General features: G+C 40.9%; 1 protein-coding gene across 4 annotated transcripts in view; it reads right to left on the reverse strand.

Moving 5' to 3' along the window:
• Gss (glutathione synthetase) overlaps nucleotides 1-21771 on the reverse strand; it is a 28320-nt gene extending 6549 nt beyond the window's left edge. Inside the window, exons 1-9 of one of the 4 annotated variants that reach the window (XM_026383299.2) lie at nucleotides 21698-21758; nucleotides 19499-19576; nucleotides 17569-17703; nucleotides 10553-10698; nucleotides 7451-7526; nucleotides 6988-7127; nucleotides 6186-6302; nucleotides 1626-1706; nucleotides 1470-1547 (exon numbers count right to left, since the gene is read on the reverse strand). In XM_026383299.2, coding sequence (XP_026239084.1) covers nucleotides 1470-1547; nucleotides 1626-1706; nucleotides 6186-6302; nucleotides 6988-7127; nucleotides 7451-7526; nucleotides 10553-10698; nucleotides 17569-17697 — 767 coding nt within the window. In that variant the 5' untranslated portion in view covers nucleotides 17698-17703; nucleotides 19499-19576; nucleotides 21698-21758. Of the gene's footprint in view, nucleotides 1-1469; nucleotides 1548-1625; nucleotides 1707-6185; nucleotides 6303-6987; nucleotides 7128-7450; nucleotides 7527-9492; nucleotides 9560-10552; nucleotides 10699-13506; nucleotides 13524-17568; nucleotides 17704-19498; nucleotides 19577-21697 lie in introns of those variants that run through there. The other 3 variants (XM_026383298.2, XM_026383300.2, XM_077799572.1) reach the window with 3 other exon arrangements.
• Between the last annotated feature and the right edge of the window lie 1144 nt (nucleotides 21772-22915).

Genomic DNA, 22915 nt, shown 5'->3' on the forward strand with positions numbered 1-22915 from the left:
AACAGAAAAAGCTATTGTTGTTAAATTGTAACTGACGTGTTCAGTGGTTCAATCAATTTCAGATTATATCAAAATGCATTTGGCTTTTCTGAAAGTCCATAGGACCTGGGCTGAGGTTCACTGGAACTATTGAAAGGAGATACCTACACTACCAGTGCTTTCACTAAAAACACAGAGATGTCCAATATAGAATGTTTTAGAATATTCTACATCTAGAGTCATTCTAAGGAGACTACAGGGAAACAGGAAGGTAACCGGAATCAAATCAGGTAAATTCAAAATCACATGGCCTCAAAATGACTGAGAAGCAGAATCATATTACCATGCATAGAAAAACAGACTTTAGTCAGATGCGGTAGTGCACACCTGTAATCGCAGAAACTTGGGAAGCTGAGGCAGATAAATTGTAAGTTCAAGGCCAGCCTTAAGCGATTTTGCGAGACCCTGTCTCAAAATCTAAAAAGGGCTGGGGATGTAGCTCAGTGGTAAAGCATCCCTGGGTTTATTCCCTGGTGCCCCAAACAAACACGAACTTGTATTTCCACTGCTTAAAGTAGCTGAAACCTAAGATTTCTTAAAGTGGTGGGGTGGGATGAGGTGCAAAAATGAGTCTAATTAAAATACAGACTTGGGCTGGGGATACAGCTTAGCTGGTAGAGTGCCTGCCTCGCATGTACAAGGCCCTGGGTTCAACCCCCAGTACTACAAAAAGAAAAAAAGACTACCTTTAAATTTCTTCCCCTTTTCTTTGACCTATTTGATAGTATTGGTTTATCTAGAAAGTAAGCCACTGTGTTTTATTTTAAAAAAAAAAAAAAAAAAGTAAGGGCTGGGGTTGTGGCTCAGTGGTACAGTTCTTGCCTAGCATGTGTGAGGCACTGGGTTCGATTCTCAGCACCACATACAAATAAATGAATAAAATAAAGGTCCATCGACAACTAAAAAAAAATACATAAAAAAGATTTTTAAAAATTAAGTGGTATTGAGAAATCCCATGGAGATTTTAACTTTAACAATCACAAATTTCCAAACCTGTGGTCACCTTGTAGTGGCCCATGGAGGGAAGGGCAAGGCCTGGCTTGGAAGACAAATCCAGGCCCAATCTCAGAGAATGGAATCTAGATAAATCACAGAATAAGCCAGCTGGCCCTCTGCTTCCCTTACTGTCCAGCCCAACTGCTTAGGCTGGACTTGACCAGCCTCCAAGAGGGGCAAGAAAACTTTGCAGAGCTCAGAGGAGTATGAAAACAAAGGTTATCTTTAAGGATGACATCCTTATCCAGATGTCATCAGTTATGAGACAACCCTTTAGAAGCAGTTTGCTTGGCCTTTCTCCAAAATTTCCTGAAGAATATTTCAGAAATTAGGAAAAAAGAAAACAAACTATCTATCCCATCCAGAAGGAAAGATCATTTGGGGAAAGAGGGTTTCATGAACAAATCGGCTAGTGGATCTTTGGGGATGCTTACATAAACAACCTTCGGTCTTGGTCTAGAGACCCCTTTTCAGAGACATCTTCAAATCTTCGCCGGATTACATGGATCTTCCTGGGAAAGATGGACAAGAGTCAGAAGGAGCGGATGCTGTGTTCTGAGTGGCCCTTCCCATTGGGACCACATACTTACTTGGCTAGTAACTCATTCTCTATGGCACGCTGGTCAAATATGTTCCTTTCCTTCTCTTGAGCAATCAGTAGCACCTGAGCACTGGAGAAAGAACACAAATGGCCTGAGGCTGCTATAGAGTTTATCCTTTCTCCCCTGCCCCCCATAAGAATAAAACAGTTTCCCTGAAAGAGTAGATGTTACCTTAATTTGGGATTAACTCAGGCACAGACACCTAAGGCTATAACATCTTATTTTCTGATAACAGGAAACTTGGAATATATGGAGATGTCTCTACCCCTTCTCTAGTGGGTATATGTAATACAGTAATAGTTGGGCATGTGGCACATACCTAAAGTCCCAGGTTCTTGGGAAGCTGAGATAAAAGAATTACAAATTGAAGGCTAGCCTAGGCAACTTACACTCTGCCTTAAAGGAAAAATTAAAAAAAGAAATAAAGGGAAAAAATTATAATGATGTCAATTTTAGATTTAAACCCATCTCAAAAACCCAAGAGGATTTTTTTTCTTACAACAGAACATAATGATTCCAAAATCCAGAAGAAGAAACAGGTAAGACTGTTTAATATTTTGTAAATAAATAATGCTGGGGGTCAAGTACAAGTGATTCCATTACTAGATTGTAAACATATAATAAAAGAGTGTGAGGCTAGGATTGTAGCTCAGTGATAGAGTGCTTGCCTAGCACATGTGAGGCACTGAGTTCAATCCTGAGCACCATATAAAAACAATAAATAAAATAAGGGTATTGAGTCCATCTACAACTAAAAGAAAAAAAAGAAAAGAGTGTAGCTAGACATGGGCAACTCAGGAGGCTGAGGCAGGAGGACTGCAAATATGAGGCCAGCCTCAGAAACTTAGCAAGGCCCTAGGCAACTTAGTGAGAACCTGTCTCAAAATAAAAAATAAAAAGGGCTGGGAATGTGGCTCAGGGGTAAGCACTCCTAGGTTTAATCCCTGGTACAAAGCAAAAACAATTGTGGTTTTTGCATAAAACTTTAGAAGAGCTAGACAGATCCCTACAGAAAGCCACAGATCTAACTACAAATAAGGCATTATCACCTGGGGCTTCCCAACATTTCTGTGATGTCCACAGGACCATGTTTGATCTCACAGTACTAATGGGATCAAAGTGGCTTACTGGGCCTCTTCCTCTTTCTTTATCCATGTGTTTCTTAAAGAAACAGGGGCTTGAGAACTCAAGGTAAAGCTTATGCAGAGAACTATCTGAGCTGCCAGTTCAGATATTTTCAGTGTCAAAAAAGGCCTACTCTTTAAAGCCTTTATGAGCTACCAGCCTCATAAAGCCAATGCTTATAATACCAAACTCCACAAATTGTACTGCTTTGTGCCTGTTGTATCTTGCTAAGACCATTGCAAACATTGGTTGAGGATGCTAAGTGTATGTTCCTGACCTCCTGTACTGGGCCTCTTATCTCTTTGTCTTTGTTTTTCCCCATCTTAGCTGAACCTCTTGGACTAAACTCTGTTTTCCTGACTTCTTTCCACTTGGCCAAAATACAGATCCTAAAATGTCCCCTATCCCAGCCCACCTGAAATCTCAAGAAGCCAGATGTGACATTAAGCTGAGTCTTGGCTTTGAGCTGGGCATCTTAGAGACAAGTTAGAAGTGATGCTCTCTTAAGCCATCTTGCCCTGAGAGAGTCCGGAGGGACAAAGGTCTTGTTCTTCATTTTGCACTATGAACCACTGAAATGCTCTGCACATGGGTAGGTATGAGTGGGAGGTGGCATCTGGCCCAGGCTGAACTGCTTCCTAGAAGCCATGGAGGAGGAAGGCTGGAGGCTGAAGGTTAAAGTGGAATTGCATGCTCTAGCTAATTAATTCAGCCTGACACCTGACAAACAATGGGCATTAGACCAAGAAACATTGTATCTCCTCCTTCCTTTAGTTATGAGCAGTTGGAACCAAGGAAGACTAAAAATTGTCACCTAAGGAAGGTGGTTAAGTGGTTCTAGCATGATAGCTTGGAGACAGGACCTCTCAATGCTACTCATGCCTCTGCAAGTGACTTGTGATGTGTCCTAAAACAAGTGTTTCTTTCTCTGGACCCTGAATTTCCAAGGTGCTGAGGAGATAGATCATAGTTAATCAGATCATAGTTCCCAACTTTTTAAGCATTTTTCTTATTCTATTCATTCTAATCATAGACCCTAGAGTTTGTCTAAATTGAAATCATAATTAATTGTCTAGCCTTCCTTTAAAAAAAAAATCTTAAAAAGCATGAGATAACTAATGAAAATTCATCTTTACAAATGTTAAGCTCGGTTTTTCAATCCATACTAGTGTAGTAGACAGAACTCAGGTTTTAGAGGCAGATAAATTCTAAACTTACTAGTTACATAACTTTAGGCAAGTTACTAAACCTTTCTGAGCCTCAGTTTCTTGTGTTAAATAAAATTCAATAGCAGCTATTTTTATCATCATCATCATCATCATCATCACCACCACCACCACCATCATCAAATGAACCACATGATCCACACTGAATTTTTAAAGCATTTTTCAGGTCCATGGCCTTATTTAATTCTCACTTCCACCATTTTAGGTATTATTATCACTTCTACTTTACAAATAAGAAAACTAAATCTCAGAAAAAAGAAATGACTTGCCAAGGCCATTGTGCTGAATCAGCAGAGCCTTTTTCTACTCATAATGGCAGAAACCAGTTCCAGCTTAGGCGCTGCATAAGATGAATAGCTCCTACCCACCAGTGTTCAATTCTGGGCAATAAGTCTTTTCTCTTCATGCTATTCACAGCCTGGCAGGAACCCTCTATAGTGTTTGTCCATCAGCAGCTCACCAGGTGACTCATCCCCTGGCTTCACTCTCTCAAAATGCAACCTAACCAGGAGTTCTACTTGACAGAATAATTGTCTGATGGCCTCTGAATGCTTATAGTCTGAATTTTTTTGTTGTTGTTGTTCTCTTTGGATCCTAGTGAAGTTTAGCAAGCCCACAGATACTCTCTTGGAGGTAATAGTATGATTAAGAATACAGGCTTTGGGCTAGGGATGTGGCTCCTGGCATGCATGGGGTGCTGGGTTCCATCCTCAGCACCACATAAAAATAAAATAAAGATGTTGTGTCCACCGAAAACTGAAAACTAAATACTAAAAAATTCTCTCTCTCTCTCTCTTCTCTCTCTTAAAAAAAAAAAAAAAAAAAAAAAGAATACAGGCTCTGCAGCTACTCAGGTGGTGAAACACGGAGAACTGAAAGTTTGAGGCCAGCCTCAGTAACTTGGTGAAACCCTATCTCAAAATTAACAATGAAAAGGGCTGGGGAGATAGTTCAGTGGTAGAGCTCCCCTGTACCACAAAAAACTCTCCACACGCACACATACACACAAACAAATACAGGTTCTGGAGGGAGATAGACTCTGGATTCTGCCACCTACTCACCATTTGACTTGAACAAGTCACTTCACTTCTCTGAAACTCAGTTTCCTCTTCTATAAAACAGGGGAGATGAATAGTACCTACCTCAGGAGTATTTGTCATGAGGATTCCATGAAATCCTGTATGTAAATCACTTGGGCACCAGAAAATGCTCTAAAGTATGGCACTAGTAAGTGCTCTTTAAGGGATAATTGTTAATGTTATATGAACATTGCAATAACTGTTAGTATTATAATCCCTCAGTTATCTTGCATCACTTACCTAGTATCTTCAGACATCTGGAACATGGTTGAGAAATAGGAAGAAAGCAAAAAATGCCTCTAAGCAGTTAAAATGGATACCATAAAATTCCCAAGCCAAAGCTTATGCAATTACTCATCCAAGAGGCCCTCATGCTCTTTAGACATAATCATAACAACATGGATCACTTGTTTCTCCAAAGCACAGAAAATTAGAAAGGAGATATGGGGATGACAGGGGAGCATTCCAAAATCAAACACCCTGAGAGCAGTGAAAGTAGGAGAAGGGGCCAGGGGTGTAGCGCAGGAGTGTAACACTTGCCTAGCATTCTCAAGGCCCTGGGGTGATCCCTGGCACCACAAAAAGAAAAGGGCGAAAAAAAAGTCAGAGCTGATTATTGGGAAGCAGGCAGGAAAACTATGAAGAAAAGGAGAACTTAGAGCCTAGCCGTAGAGCTGTCTCTCTAACCCTAGGTGGCACAGCTGCATTGCAGCAAGAGGCAGTCACCAAGAGGAATATTATCTCTAGCCAATACCATTGCATATTTAAAAAGGAAGCCCAAGTACACATATATAATTCCAGCTACTTGGAAGGCTGAGGCAAAAGGATGGACGGTTAAAGGCCAGCCTCAGTGATTCAGTGAGACCCTGTCTCAAAAAAGAAAAAGGGCTGGGGATGTGGCTCAGTGGTAGAGCACCCCTGGGTTCAATCTCTGGTACAGGGATGGAGGTATGGGGAGGAAGCCCAAAACAAAACTTTGGCACTTAAACATCTAAGTTTCTGTTCTTAGCAAAATCCCTTCATTCCCTAACGATGTCAAGCAAAAGAGAAGATGCTGGACCCATGAATGCTGAATCTAAAGCAGTAAAAGAGCTGCCATTTTTTTTCTACATCCTTACTTGGCTGAGCCATAGAGCTCCCAGGCTTTGGCAATCCCCAGGGCCAGTCCCTTGCTGGGATTATTGGAGAGGATCTTCGCAGCTTCTTTGGTCTTGCTCAGGACATTAAGAACATGTCTGTTGGAAGAGAGATGGCTGTTCAGTTATTGGATTGACCAGAAGACCTCTCTGCCCTTGACCTCATAGAAACATTACTCGGATAATCATGTGCATACTTAAAAGCTTCTTACCATCACTTCTTACAAGATCTACTTTAACTGAAATATGCTGAGCTGCTCTCACCCTGATCCTTGATGTACATGCCCGCAGGAGCTGTTGAGGCCCAAGTGAGCTGAAGTCCCTTCCCCTGGGCCCTCAGGTGCCTCCTGGAATGCTGCTGCAGTCCATCTGGAATCACAGCAACCTGGAGTATCTGCTGGCTAGGAATGGCTACTACTGTGACCCAACCATCACATGGAAGCTCCTGCATTCCTCTCTACCTTAGATTCAGAATTCCTTTCATGATCTCAGACGTGTCAAATTCTTTCTCACTGCAAGCCCCTTGCAGATTCTGTTCCTCTCTCTGGAACACTGACTTGCTTAATGACCAGATAAGTAGGACTAGATGAGCCATGAGGTCCCTTCTCTCCCTGACACACTAAGAACCTGATTACAAGTAGAAACTGTGCTGCAGGACACAGGATGTGTGTAGGTAGGGAGAACCCATGACCTAGGGCCCAGGAAGGCACAGTCATGGAGATCCCTGGTTCAACCAGTGATTGAACCTCCATCAGGCTGGCCCACAGCCACCCAAGAAACCTACTGGTGCACGGCTGGAGTACGGGAGGCCAGGCCCCCAAAGCTGGCAGAGATAGTGTTGATTTCAATCTGTTTCAGGGCTGGGGAGCCATCTGCGCTGTGCTGGAACATGTAGTCTGAGCGGTTCAGACCCAGGAACACAGTCTGTGGGAAAAACTGAAGGCTGAGGCATCTGCCCAAGGGCTGCCTCTTATAATTTAGTTACAGACAGACAGGTACCATGAACTCCATGTAGAGGTAAGATGCACTAACTAATATTCCCAAACCCAGCAGGATCATTCTTCTGGTCATCCCAGAATTGCTGGGATATACAGACTCAGTGGGGACCAGTGAGAGATAGATCCACATGAAATCAAGGCCTGCACCAAATTCTTCTGGTAAAAACAAAACAAACAAAAACAAGCAAAACAAAACACGAGAGATGAGGGGGCAGGCCCCAGACTTGGGGAGGGGCTGGGAATGGTTACCTGGGCAATGCCTTCTCCCAAGACTTGTTTGTAGATGTCAAAGAGATGAGCAGTAAAGTTGTCCATTTTGATGGTGCTGGAGGAGGAAACAGAACATTTTCCAGGCTACCTGGGACCTTAAAGATCAAGGAATCTTGCTCCCATTCACTGGTCCCTGAATCCCCTATGGGTCTTCTGGCCAAAACTTGAATACCCATTCCAATCTTGTAAAGAATAATGTTTAAGAGCTGGGGTTGTGGCTCAGAGGTAGAGTGCTCGCCTACCATGCATGAGGTACTGGGTTCGATCCTCAGCATCACATAAAAATAAAATAAAGATATTTAAAAAAAAGGAATAATGGTTAAGAATTCATCCCTACAGCCAGATGACCCAGGCTCGAATCCCAGGTCTATCACCTATTATTAGGCAACCTCACACTCTTTTTGCCTCTCTGTATTTTAAGTTTATTCAACTATAAAATGAAAAGAAAAATAATTGTACTTATAGAGTTGTGGTGAAGAGTAAATGAGACATTACATGCAAAAATTGAATATATTCTTCTGGTCCCAAAAAAGAACTAAAAAATGGCATGTGATAGGCTGGGGTTGTGGCATGGTATAGTGCTTGTCTTGCATGTGTGAGGAACTAGATTCAATCCTCAGCACCTCATAAAAAAATAATAAACAAAATAAAGGTATTGTGTCCATCTACAACTAAAAAATATATTTTAAAAAATAGTAGCATGGGTATAACTACTATTCAAATACTTGATATGAGTATTCAAATACTTAATATGGCTGGTGAGCTTTCTGACTGACTTGATGTTACCTCTCCATAGCTTCCCCTACCCTCTGGTTCCTCCCAGGACACATTTTCTTCTCCCTGTCCACAAGAGCTCTGAGGACAGTGACCCGTATGTTCCAGTAAGATTTCACAAACCCAAACTAAATATCCTGGTTTATTTTTCAATCAGTCCTCGGATGAGGTGATTTCCTCAGAGGAACCTTTGCTACCTGGATCGGATCCCCCTGCTAGGTGCTCTCACAGCACCTTTCTATTACCTCATTGATGGCTATTGCAACTTTCCATTTTATTTATATAGTGATTAGTGTCATCTCTCCTGTTTTTTTTTTTTTTTTCCTTTTGTCATGCTGGGCATTGAACCCAAGGTTTTATGCATGCTAGGCAAGTGCACTACCACTGAGCCACATCCCCAGTCCTCTCCTGTTGGTCTATAAACTACACAAAGGTGGGACTGTGTCTTAGTGGGCATAATTCAGTGTGCTGCTGTGACATGTGTAGTAGGCACCCATCCACTATGGCTTTCTGGAGCCTTAAGAAAAGGCACAGGCACGAGTATACAGCTCGGTAATATGACACTTATTGCCTCTCAAGATTCAGGGTAGACTCTGCTGGCCTGCCCAAGCCTGACTTGTAGGCTCACTTAGTTATAGAGACCAGGCTACAGAGAGTGGGAGGAGCAAGTACCTCAGGCATGCCCTGAAATTCCTCTGCTCCTGGTCAGCTCTGTCACCAGGGTTAGTTTTCTCATTGGGACTATCTCAATCCTTGGTGAGGAGGAGAGTGCCCAGTGCCTCCAGGTAAACTGTGAAACATTTTCCCTTTTCTGAAGATGTATTCCCTTTCAATCCCAAGCTCAAAGAGGCCGTTCTCCTTAGGAGCGAGGGTGTTATGTGTGTGTTAGAGGAGAAAGGAACAAGGAAGATAGGGGTTACAGAGATGGGCTGGAGGGAAGATTTCCCACATAATCACATGGTTAGTGTAAAAGCCATAAGCCAGGCTGTTTATATATCCCACAACTCGGTTACAGAGCTGGGCCCATTCTGAGAAAGAAGGTGGTGGTAGGGTTCATACATGCATGACTCATCGGGTTTTTGGCTCCAAGTCATTAGTTTCCAAACTTCTTTATCATTAAGATCCCTTATCAGACTCACTCACACACCAAATCATGTTATTAGATTTTTGTCTCTAACAAAATAACCTAGTTGTCTGTTGAAACATTAATCAGGACTGGGGTTATGGCTCAGTGGCAGAGCACTTACCTGGCACATGTGAGGCACTGGGTTCGATCCTCAGCACCACATAAATATAAATAAAATAAAGGCATTGTGTCCATCTACAACTAAAAATATTTTTAAAAAGAAAAATTAATCAAAGACATGCAATTATATATCATAATTGCAAATATATCTATCATATTTATATACTTAATTCTAAAAATATAAATGTTGTGTGAGAGAGAGTACATGGGAGAGAGAGAGATAATGGGGATTGCTCTACCATGAAGTACATCTTAAGCCATTTTTATTTTATTTTGAAACAGAGTCTTGTTAAATTGCCCATTTCCTCCCAAATAGTGGGGATTACAGGCATGTGTTACCATGCTCTGATAAAATAACGGACTTATTTGTATCTCATTCTAAAATAAATCAAGAAATTTCACTTATCCAAGAATCTGGACAAAAAAACCTAGGGAGAGGAAAAAAATAAATAAATTAAAAAAAAAAATCTAGGGAGAAGAAAAAGAAATGGGTGAGTGGGGTGAATCATTTCAGGGATTGTTTCCTCTTGTCCTGAGTGTGGCCCAGTCTTTATCCTATATTACCCAAAGAAAAGAGGCCTGAGGGGACAAGATAGGGACGCTGCTTAGAGGAAGATATAGGAAATCTCACTTTAAGCCCAATAATCTTCCCTATCCTTGAATTTCCTCTAAAACTAGGCCAATTGTCCCTAATTCTAAATGGAAATTTCATTCTTCAAAGTGGTGGTCATGGATTACAGAGTCACAGAATGTTAGCACTGTCAGGGACCTTAGATTTAAGCCAAACTCCCATATTTTAGATGAAGATATTGAGGCCCAGAGAAGGAAAGGGTCTTTTGTGAGGCAATATAAATAAGCAGTAGAGCCAGGATTAGAAGCTAGCTTTCCTGACTCTTATACTATTGTTGCTTGTTTTTCCTGTGGGATATTTGACCTTTACCCCAAGTCACTAACATAGCAACATCTCATGTAACCCCAGTCTTCCAGTAGCTTCCTGAACCTCCAAGAGCTTCTAGCAGCTTCTAGCAGCTCCTAGATCCCCAAGCCTCACTTCCCATTACCTGGAGAGAGTTTGCTCCAAAAAGGCAGAGTTCTGACTGACAGCATCCACTAGCAGGTTGAAATCCATCTGCACAGCATAGGCCTGCTCCAGCAGGGCACTGGGGACCAGTGAGGGGAAGAGTGTAAAAGGGGCATAGCTCACCACCTGATCAATGAGAGAAAGCAGGGAATGGTTAGAGCACCTGTAAATGGGATGTCTTCCTGCAAACATAATCCCATGCAAAGCCTGGCCTATATTTATTAAGAACACACCAATTGCAAAATAGTGATTAGCTCTTGGAGGGGAGATAGGGAAAAGGGTGAGGAAGGGTATACTAAGAAAGCTTCCAGATTATGTGACAATTTATCTCTAAATGTTTTAAAAAACAAGAAGCAAAAAGGCAATAGCAAAACAAAAAGCAACCCACAAAAAATGATTAAGCACTCATTGTTTGTAAGGCACGTGTAACATGGATGAATCCATAACAGGAATTCATCATTTAACACTGTAAGAAAGACACTACTATTATCACACCTAACAGATAAAGGACCTAAGTTATAGGTCCAAAAAGATATTCATCTGGTAAGTAGTACTAGGATGTGAATCAGGATGGTTACTAAACCAAGTCCACGCCTCTTCCTATGCCAAGAACTTGCACCCGAGTCCTCTTCTCTTCTGGCTGGGGTAGAGGAAGAGTTCTGCTAGTGGGGATGCAATAGAAGTGAACTCTGGATCCCTGAGTAGAAGCCAGGAGTGGTTCCCCCTGACTCCTCCTGCGGCACTCAGGTTAACAGGCCTAGAGTTCATCTGCTTTTTGGGTTCTTCGGATTTTGACATAACCAAGAAACCCAAAACCATCTCAAATACTTTCTATGGGGGAAAATGCATTCTAGGATTCCCAGCAACAAATGAAGTGGAACTTGGGTAAGATGATAAGAAGACTTTGTGACTTGAATTATGAAGCATTCCTGAGTTTAATCTTTGAGTTAATATCAGTTGTTGTTAAAGGTAGTATAAGTTTATGATGTTACAATTTGGCATTTATATGTTTACTTTAAAAATACTACTATTTCAACATAGATAATACAAACACATCATACAACATTTAAAAGAGACATAGGATTCATAGTGAGAAGTGTGTCTCATTCCCACTCGTGCCCAAGTCACCTAGTTCTTCATAGAGACAAATGGTATACTAGTGCCTCACATATCCTTCCAGACATCTATTTACTAATACATATGTATGCAAATATATTTTCTCTTTTTTATACACATAAAATACCTACATACATTGTTCCTTAAATAATTAAAGCACTTACATTCATCTTAATGGTTGTATTGTATCCAATTCTTTGGATACACCATAATTTATTGAATCTAGCATTCTGTTGATGACTATTTGAGGGTTTTCTTTCATTTTTTCTTTTACAATCAATGCTTTAATAAACATCCTGGAATACATATTCTAGGTATTTTATGTGAGAAGTTTCATAAATTCTAAATTTCTAAAAGTGGAAATGTCAGGTAATTAGGTTAATTCCATTTTAAATTTTGGCAGATAATTCCCAAATAACTCTCTTCAGTATTTATTTTTAAGACAAAACTGAGCAAGGATATTTGTAAGAGTAAGATTTATTCAGCCTGAGGGCTTCAAGATCTAAAACAGGGAATTACTGCAGATTATGTAAAGGGTGATCTAATATCCTGAGTGTGTATGTGATGGCTACAGGGCATTTCCTTGTCTTTAAGAATCAGAAGATTGCCTTCCTCAACACCTCCAGCTGGTTGAAAAACTCAAGTTTTTCTGATAAAGACTTCCCTCTGCCTCTGACCCCAGGATTCATTATTGCCCTCTTGAATTTTTGGATTAATGGCGCACATGTGTTCTCTGTTGCCCACAAGCTAAAGGTATAAATACCTGATATCTCATTTTGAGGAGACAAGAGCATGGTTCTACTGTTAGAAAAACTATCACACAGGCATGAAAACAGCATTCTGCTTTGCAGTCAGGAAAGCAACAGAGAGTAACAGGAAATGTGATGAGGAGACAGGCTGGGTAATTGCCCCCCACGCCTCTTCCCCAAGACTTTTTTCTTTTAATGTTAGCTCTGACTTTTAAACACTCTGATTAAAAACAAAATACTATTAATAATTTCTGCCTCTGGAAGAAAGAGACTTACTGTACCCTTAAAGCCCTTTGAATTTTGTATCCTGTTCATGTATTACCTATTCAAAAACTGAATTAACTCTGTAAACACTGTAGGAGCCAAATCTTTGACATGCAAGAAGCTGGCCTGCAGCCCAGATCCACAAGGTAAAGTTCACACTCCTACTCCGCCCTGCATTCAGTGCCTCTTGGGGATCTGAATTGGCCTGCCTTCATTTCTACAATATTCCTGCCTTTCAGTTACATTCTCTTGAATACTTTTTTTGTCTTTGCCTACTTTTGGGCCTCTGCTATGCTGTTTCTTTCCCCCATCTGTCTTTTAAGATCTAGCAATACCATCCCTCATCTCAACCTTCTAATCATAATGAATTACTCCTTCTTCCAGGTGTCTTAAGAGAGGCAGTAAAGCTCAGATGTTCAGAGCATGGTCTCAGAAGCCAAACCCCTTGGGTTTCAATTCTGGCTCTGCCAATTATTCCACCATTTAAATGACCTCAGGCAAGTTACTTAACTTCTCTGGACTGTGGTTTTTTCTGTTAAATGAGTCAGCAATTCCCAAGTGTTTAGAATAGTGCATGACGCAGTAAATACTAATATTGTGCAACTATGCTTTCTCATATTTAATTTTGACATTATTTAATTTTGTGTTGGGTATGTTCTCCAAATAAACCCTGAGCTCCAGAGGCTCGGGCTTCTGGCTGACTTACCTCTGTTCTCAGTATCTAGGATGGTCTGACATAGAGCAGGCAACAGGTAAAGATATGGAATGAGGGCTGGGGATATAGCTCAGTTGGTAGAGTGCTTACCTTGTATGCAGAAAGCCCTGGGTTCGATCCCCAGCACCACAAAAGAAAAACCAAAAACATAAAAAGATTTGGAATGAAATCACACACACATATGCACACACACTTCCTGTTTAAATGTATGATATGTCAAGATCATTGTATTGTCATAAGCAACTAATTAAAAAAAAAGAAATCTCATTGAGGATTGTGCCTTTCCTAGGCTCCATTAATTCCCAGAAAGACTAAGAGTTGGAGCTTTACATAAACCTATTTATTAACAGAAGAAATAAAGGCTTAAATGGGAAAATATGTTGCATCCTAGATTCAGGCCTTTTACAGTATCAACCTGCTTTAGATGATGGCCATTCTCATATGCTTGGGTCATATTACTGAGTCTGGACTCTCCAGTTGGCCTATACTAGCCTGGGGACTGGGAGATGGCTGCGGACACATTAAAAACTGATATACAAGGAGGCCTCAATGTAGAACTGAAAGCAATAGCCTGGATAAACCAAAGTGAAGAGTGCCACTGAGGTCATCCCCATTCCATATGATATAGTTCTTTAGGTGCTAGAATTACCTGTTCTCTCACAAAATATAGATTGCAAAGTTAGTATATCAGTTTAAAGCACACATTATGATCCAGTCCTATGAATAACTTAACTTAGGATTTCTAACATTATTGCTTTTGACAACCAATCATTGACTTATACATACATCTGAAAAGGCAGATTGCATGAACACAGGTTACTTTTAGTAGCATGTAGTTCAGAAAACTTGAGGATACATTGTTAATCTGTGACTTGAGATTTTTAAAAATTACTTTATTAATCTTATAGTATCTTGGCTTCATAAGCAGGATAGCTTATGCATGGATACATGAATACAACTTATATGGCTTAAAATATAGATATTCTAAAACATATAAGTAGAGATTTATCAGAGCAATTAGATCTGGTTCATACGAAATATTAATACATGCAAATCGAGATATTTTATAGTGAAATTATTTTGCATATTTCTTAACATAACTCATATTTTTGTCTACTTTGGGTCTGTATTTTTCTATTATATATCTAAATTTTCTGCATGACATTTTTTGGGGATAATTTTTCTGTGGTGTGTGTATGATAAATAGATTGCCCTAGTTTTTTTAAAAAAGCTGCTAAAATCAACAGGCAGTGCTCCTTTTCCAAGCCATTTTCATACTTTTCTAGCGTGAGCTTGTAACTTCCTTATAGTCTTTACCTCTTGTAGAAATATTTTTATTATCTTTCCAGGCACTCAGTAGAATCGAGGGAACTAGACTTGCTGGGGATAGGTGCAGGTCATGTGGCACTAGAAGGCATTTTTCCTCTGGTGGATTGTTTGAGGGGACTTGCCTCCACGTGGCCTAACCAGGTAGTTTCCCTGCCCCAATCTGTTCTCTATTGAATGAATGGTTTCACACAAACTAATAGAAAACAGAGTTTTATAACAAGTCTCCCCTACCCCAGCCCCGCAAACCCGGCATTTATAAAAAGAGGAAACTACCAACAGAAAGAAAGAAAGAAAGAAAGAAAGAAAGGAAGGAAGGAAGGAAGGAAGGAAGGAAGGAAGGAAGGAAGGAAGGAAGGAAGGAAGGAAATTGGTTTTTGCTATGAACCATTTCAACGATGCTTTTTTTTGGTGTGTGTGTGTGTGTGTGTGTTACTGGGGATTGAGCTCAGAGCCTTATGCATATGAGGCAAGCACTCTACCAATCCCTTCATAGTGCCATTTTAAAACTTGATCGACTCTTAGGTTACCATCTGCCTTAAATCTATTTTTTACATTTTCAGAAATAATCACTGTTTAACAAATTTCTGTATCTAATTCAGGGTTCACTTGGAACTTATTAATTAATGGCTCCATGGCAGTATATCAGCAGGCAACTGGAAAATTTTCCTAGGCCATGAGACTAGACAATCCATGATTCCATTAACTAAACTTGGAGCAAAGTGGTTAATAAAGAAAAAAGCGGTAAATAAGGAAATTTTTAGCAAGGATGGTGGAATGTGATGGCCATCATTATACAAAGTACATGTATGAAGACTTGAATTAGGTGTCAACATACCTTATATACAAACAGAGATATGAAAAATTGTGGTATATATGTGTAGTAAGAATTTTAATGCAAAAAAAGTATATGTATAATGGCATAAATTGACATGAACATACTTTATATACAGAGATTCGAAAAATTGTGCTCAGTATGTGTAATAAGGATTGTAAGGCATTCCACACTGTTGTCTTGTATTTAAAAAAAATAATAAAATCAATAAAAAAATGTTTATAGCAATACAATTCACAATAGCTAAACTGTGGAACCAACCTAGATGCCCTTCAGTAGATGAATGGATAAAGAAACTATATATATGTGTATATATGTAATATTCCATTGAGTGTGTGTGTGTGTGTGTGTGTGTGTATGTATATATATATATATATATATATATATATATATATATACATACACACACACATATACATACACACAAAGGAATATTACTCAGCATTAAAAGAGAATAAAATTATGGCATTTGCAGGTTTAAAAAAAAAAGAAAATATTTTTTAAAATTAATCAAAACGGTCAGTAGAGCTCCCCTGGGTTCAATCCCCAGTATCACAAAAACAAAACAAAACAAAAATAACAAAACAAAACAAAAACAAAAGTTTACAAAAAAGCTGTCTAGAAAGCTTCTTTGTGTTAAAAATGAGAAAAAGTCTATATAGTTATTTACCTGTTAGGAATCAACTATTTGAAAGGATAAATAAAAATACTAAAACATAGACTGCCTTCAGGATAGGGGATTGGGTAGCTAGGGAATGTGGAAAGGAAGGTTAAGTTGTAAACTCATAACTTTTGAATTTTGGGCTCTTTTAAACTTTGAACTATGAAAATATATTATCTAGTAACAAAAGAGACAAGTTTTGTTTTGTTTTTTAAGGAAGAGGGGTTTTTGTTTATTTATTTGAGATGAGGTCTTACTATATTGCTCGAGCTGGTCTTAAATCGGTGGGCTCAATTGATCTTCTTGCCTCAGCCTGCCTAGTGGGACATGGTGGTACAAGCTCGATGCCCATCTGAAGGATGAGATTAAAAAAAAAAAAAAATATATATATATATATATATATATGGTTTGCACTCAGCAGTTCTACTTTTAAATATCAACCCTAGAGAAACACTTATAGAGGGGCTTAAAAAGGCATGTATGTGGATATTCCCTGTTGTGTGTTCTGTAGTTAACCCTAACCCTCACCCTAGCCCTGTTGTGTTATCTGTTATATCAGAAGTCACCTAGATGGCCAACAGGAGAGAAAAGTTAAGTTGTGACCCATCTACATCTGGAATACTAAGCATCAGAGAGATACCGACTCTATGGAAGATGTTAGAAAGACTTCTAAGGAAGTCTATAAAAACAAAAAACAAAAATATATCATAGAATAATATGTATGATCCAGTTTATTTTTTCTTAAACTATAAATTTCTACAGAAAAAGACCTGAAAGGATATATCTCAAACCAATTACTGAGAAGGTAGTGTGATTAGAGAGGGCTTAAAAAATACTAGCTCCCGGGTTGAGGTTGTGGCTCAGTGGCAGAACACTTGCCTACCATGTGTGAGGCACTGGGTTTGATTCTCGGCACCACGTATCAATAAATAAAATAAAGGTTCATTGACAGCTTAAAATGTGTGTGTGTGTGTGTGTGTGTGTGTGTGTGTGTGTGTATGTAATACTAGCTCCCTAGACAGAGTGCTTTGTGTGAATTATCTTCTTTACCTACCCAACTAGGTAGCTCCCATTATTTGCAGCTGAGAGAAGTTAAGTAACTTGCCTAAGTCATACTTTGAAACCCCGATTTAAATTTGATTATTCCAGCATGCTGTAATTTTACTTTATATATGTCTTGAGGTCAATTTTAAGTATTGAAGAAAATAAAATAAAGCAAAAGAGATGTGGTCTCTGAACCAAAAGATCTCCCCTGAGTCTGGCAGGGCCAGGCAATGGGCAGGGGGATTGGAGAAGGGTAGTCAGGTTGTGGGGAGGCTCTAGGACTTACATCTGAGGAACTGGGTTCCTGTGTGGTCCGCAGCAACACGCCCTCAACCAGGGCCCGGTCCACAGCCTGCCGAGCCAACTCTTCCAGCAGCTGCTCATCTTGCAAGAGGCTCCCCCAGCTGGTGGCCATCCCAACCTGTGACAGAGAGCTTGGTGACACATGGCCTGGGGCCCATCAACCATTGAAACACTGTAATACCTTGGCTGGGTACCCTGAAAAGACACTGTGGTACAGAGAAGTGAACACTGGCTAGTCCCAGCTCTTCACTTCCATATACACAAAACAGCTTAACCAAGTATTTCCATGGCCATTCTCTCTTTTGATTTCTAATACAGCAATAGCATTATTCTCACAGTAAGGAAATGGAGCTCTGAAAATGAAATGTCTTGCCCTGTGTACTGACTGGTAAAGCCTAGACTTGAACTCAGGTCTCTGTACTCTAGCCTAATACTCTTCGTTGGAGAAAGAAGCACTAATGTCATATGTGATTGGGACAAATTCCCTCCCTTCCTAGAGATACAGATTCCCTGTTTGTAAAACAAGAGGCATGGGAGAAATGAGTTGTTTCCAAAAGTGGACAAACAGGGCTGGGGATATAGCTCAGTTGGTAGAGTACTTGCCTTGTATGCACAAGGCCCTGGCTGGGTTCAATCCCCAGCATCCAAAAAAAAAAAAAAAAAAGTAGATAAACATTCTAGGTTGCTTGAAGAAAATACATATATTCTGAGACTCTACTCCAGAGATTCTGATTCAAAAAAGTCCAACAGGAGGAAGAGGTTGAAGCTTACATTTTTTATGAGTCTTCTTGGGATGGGGACCATTACAGTAGATTAATTTCCCTTCTTATTCCAACAACCCATGTCAGCAGATCTCAAATAATTACACAGGAGGCAGGGAGGGAGCCTTTTGTGGAATACCATGAAGTGCAGAGAAGGTGAACTCCTCCCTCATACTAACCAAAATCAAACATGTTCAGAGAAAACAATTACATTCTATGTATGGATATCTATCATTACAGTATCTAATGAGAAAAAATATATTTTTAAATATTTATTTTTTTAAGAAAAAAAATTTTTTAGAAATCACATTAGCAGAATAGAAATGACTGAAACCACCAAGCACAATGGCACATGCCAATAATCCCAGCGACTCAGGAGGCTGAGGCAGGAGGATCACAAGTTTGAGGCCACCCTGGGCAACTTAGCAAGACCCTGTCTCACAATAAAAAGGGGTGGAGATGCAGCTCAATGGTAAAGTGCCCAAGGTTCAATCTCCAGTACCAAATTGAAAAACAAACAAACAAACACCAAAAAGCAGAAACCCAAGTACCTAGTGTAATAGAAGAAATCTGACTGATTGCTCAAAGACACACAGAGGTGTACTAACTCACAGCTTGCTACTCATTCATTTGGCATCAGGCCTTGGGAATCTAGAAAGCCCTAGATAAAAATGGAATTGCCAGTTACTGGTTTTGTTGTGACCCATTGTCATTTAATTTTGAGAGCAGAACATGTCTGCTCAACTCAGTGGTCCCCAGGAAGAGAGTCAGTAAATGAGGTAACCTACATCGAATTCAGCTCTGCCCCCTTCTCATGACAGAGCTAGTGTTAGGCCAATTGTGCAAGTCTGCTGGCCTCAGCACAATGTTTTGAAACAATAAGCATGTGATCTCAAGAGAGCCCTGATGACATCCCTATTGGGTGACAGATGACAATAGTCATAGTAAAGAACAAGGTTCTGGAGTCCGTCAGACCTGTGTTTGAGTACACAATATTATTTCCCTTAAAAGTAAATTTACTATATGGATTAAATGAGAAAAATCTGTGTGAAGTTTCTCAGCAGTGTTTGGTGCTTGTGTTATTCTATTTTCTGTTACTATAATGAAATACCTGAGGCTGGATAACTTTATAAAGAGGTTTATTTAGCTCACAGTTTTGGAGATTCAAGGACATGGCAGTGGCTTTGGTGAAGTCCTCATGCAGATGGCATTACAAAGGCAGGAATGCAACTGAGGGGGAGCCAAAGAAAGTGATTCTGAGGTTAGCCTCACTCTTTTCTGATAGTGGGTATTGAACCCAGGGAACTTCATCTCTGAGCCACATCCCCAGCCCTTTTAATTTTTTATTTTGAGACAGGGTCTCACTAAGTTGCATAGGTCTCACTAAATTCCTGAGACTGGCCTCAAACTTGTAATCCTCCTGCCTCAGCCTCCCGAGTTGCTGGGATTACAAGTACTGTACCCAAACAGTCTCGCTCTCTTTATTTTTTATTTTTACAGTACTGGGGATTGACTATAAGACTTTGCACATGTTATGAGCTATATCCCCAGTCCTTTTTGCTTTTTGATATAAGGGACTAAATTGTCCAGGCTGACCTCAAAACTTGTGATCCTCCTTCTTCAGTCTCCTGAATAGTTGGGATTATAGGCATGTACCACTATACTTAGCTAAGCTCACTCTTATAACAACTTACTCCCTTGAAAACTAACTCTGGGTCCCACAAATACTATCTTAATTCCTTCCAAGAGCAGCTACCCCAGTGACATAAGGACTAAGTCTCACCTTTAAAAAAAAAAATTTTAAGCTGTAGATGGACACAATATCTCTATTTATTTATTTTTTTTTAAATGTGGTGCTGAGGATCTAACCCAGCGCCTCACACGTGCTAGGCAAGTGTTCTACCACTGAGCTACAACCCAGGTCTACTAGGTCCCCAGCTTTAAAAAAAAGTCCCACCACCTCTCAACATCACCATACTGGGCATGGGGACCAAGCCCCCAATACATGAACCCCTTGGGGATATACTCAAATGGTATCCAAACCATAGCACAGCTCTACACCTGAGGTTTTTTTTATTTTTTAAACTGGTCATATAGCAGCCAGGCAGTAGAACCAAGACAAGAACCCATGACTTTGACATTAGAGAAATAAAGATACTCCCTTAGTTTGCATCTCTCCATACCTATGGGATTCCAACTGTCAGCTGCTGGGCTTTTGTTTAATTGGCAAACACTGATTTGCATGTAAACCCAGGCCTTAGGCTAGATACTGGGATCATAAAAAAAGACCATCACTTCGAAGAAAAGTTCTAACTGGGACCTTTTTTTCTCATTCTATAGTCTCCATCCTTGTGCCTCATTTCTGTTTTGCTGATGATGCTCAAATCTATATTCTCACAGCAGTACTTTCCTGATGGTCAAAGTCGAATATCCAACGCCTCCTGGAAATCTCCACACAACCAGAGAATTTTTTTTTTGGTTGTCTCAACAAAAATCTGCTTCTCTGATGAACCTCACCCTGGAACCCAAGCCTGTCGTGTACTTCTCTCCATTCTATTCCAACCCTGTGGATTCTGCTGCCTAAATACATTTGAATTCTTTCCTGTGCATCTCCACTGTTAGTAGCAGAGCTCCGCCCACCGTCTTCTCTTCCCTGTGCACCAACCAGATTCAGAAAGAAGCATCTTCATGATGCACCAGCCTTGCTCCCTGTTCCAGGCCTTGGCAGGTGCTGTTTCCCCTTGGGAACATTCCCCTCCACTCTGATTTAGTTTGGGTAGCTTTCTCTGTTCTTCTCTATCCAGGGCTTCTACAGTCCATTGATTTCCTCGGTACCACTGCAAATGCATTTGTGTTGGTTACGTTTCTAGCTGATGCTAACGCTTACAATTGTATTCAATGAACCTTAAATAAGTCAATCACCAACGCCCACAAGGAAAGCCGGTCGGACTTTATCACCAGGGCGGGGCCCGTGCCTGCCCAGACCTCGGGGCAAAGACGTGTTCTCCCGTCTTAGCTTGTCCTCGACTGGCCCGCTCGCTCCCACCAGGGACAAAGTTTGTTTCTAATTGCTCCCAGTTTTTTTTTTTTTTAATTTTTTTCCCTTTAAACCCTGATTCTAGTCTCCATAGCTCTGTGTCCCCGACACCCGCCCGATCTGGAAAATCTGGGATCAACACGCGCTAGCCCAACCCCCGTCACTGGACACAAGTTTCCCAGTGCCTCAGATGGATTTGAGCTACAAGAGCTCCAGATCTCTGCGTTCCAATTGCTGGCCTGACCCCTCCCTCACAGCTTTCCTCCAGAGGAAATATGACCCTCGCCAGCCGCCGTTGCCGAGCCCCAACCTACTAGTTCGTGGTCCCGTCGCTCACCGCACTCAGGCCCCTCGCGCCGTTACCCAAGACTTAGGGGGCGGGGTCTCGGGGGCAGGTCTGTGCGCTTGCGCGGACCGCCCCCGTTGGGATTAAAGGGTAGGGCGGGGAAGAGACCAGTGCCGGTGGCGGTGGACGGCGGCCGGGAAGGGGCAGTCCGTGTGAGGGCGATCTTAGTTTTAAGGGTTTCTCTCCTGCACTCAGGCGGACCTGGACTTGGGAAGTACAAGGAGGGGTCAGGCTGGGTCGGCGGGGTGCTGCGGGTATGCTCAGTTCATAGAGCGTCAGAGCTGTCGACGTCCAGTGTAAGATGGGGAAACTAATGCTCAGGTGGGACAGTCACGATCTCAGGGACACACGGGTGATAGGGGCGGGGGTGGGCGTGGTAAGAGAGTCTTAGGGGGCGGGGACAAGGTCTTTGTGGCTTGTTAGGCGCTGAGCCAGCATTGGAACCCAGACCCGACAAATTCCAGAAAAACACACCTGATTTTTTTTCACCTAGGGTAGCAGTATGGCAAGCCTTAGAAGCAGAAGGAACGCATTTTCATTTTTCCTGGAATTTTGAAGTTAGGAGTGTTCGAGGGTGACCCAGTGTTTCTCAAACTTTTCGGATGCCTCTTGCATCAGGATCTGGGGAAGTTTGGGTTTTTTACTTTTTATTTTTTTAATATATGGACTCATGATCCTACCTTATTCCTAGCAGCCTCCAACGTCATAACTGTTTCTTCTCCCTAGGTTAGGAGAGAACTGTTTGCAATTTGAAGCACCTAATGAAAATTTTAGTTAAGTTACACGAAATGTCTATTTCTGTACCTCAGGGGGGATATGAAGTAGTATTATCATAACAGTCCTCAACTGACAGGAAAAAAAAAGGTCTCTGTATTAACCAGAAACAAAAGTTATTTCTAACACAGCATGAATGTAAAAATTAAAAAATGGGACCCAGGGTTTTCTGTGCAGGTTCCCCACTTCCAAGATGGGTGCCCAATGATATGTATGGGTTATCTGTTGGTGAGATTTAGGGAGGATTCCAGACCTTAACAGCCCTTTGGTTGAATCCCCTCACATTGTAGCAGATAAGGCTGCTTAATTCTCATTTTGTAGGTGTGGCAGCTGAACCTCAGAAGTTAAGTGCCTTGTTCAAAGTGACCGAGTTTGTGGTGGGTCTGGGTCTTTTTAGCAGGGCTTTGCCTTT

This window comes from Urocitellus parryii, chromosome 6, assembly GCF_045843805.1.
Source record: "Urocitellus parryii isolate mUroPar1 chromosome 6, mUroPar1.hap1, whole genome shotgun sequence".
In the NCBI taxonomy this organism is placed as follows: domain Eukaryota; kingdom Metazoa; phylum Chordata; class Mammalia; order Rodentia; family Sciuridae; genus Urocitellus; species Urocitellus parryii.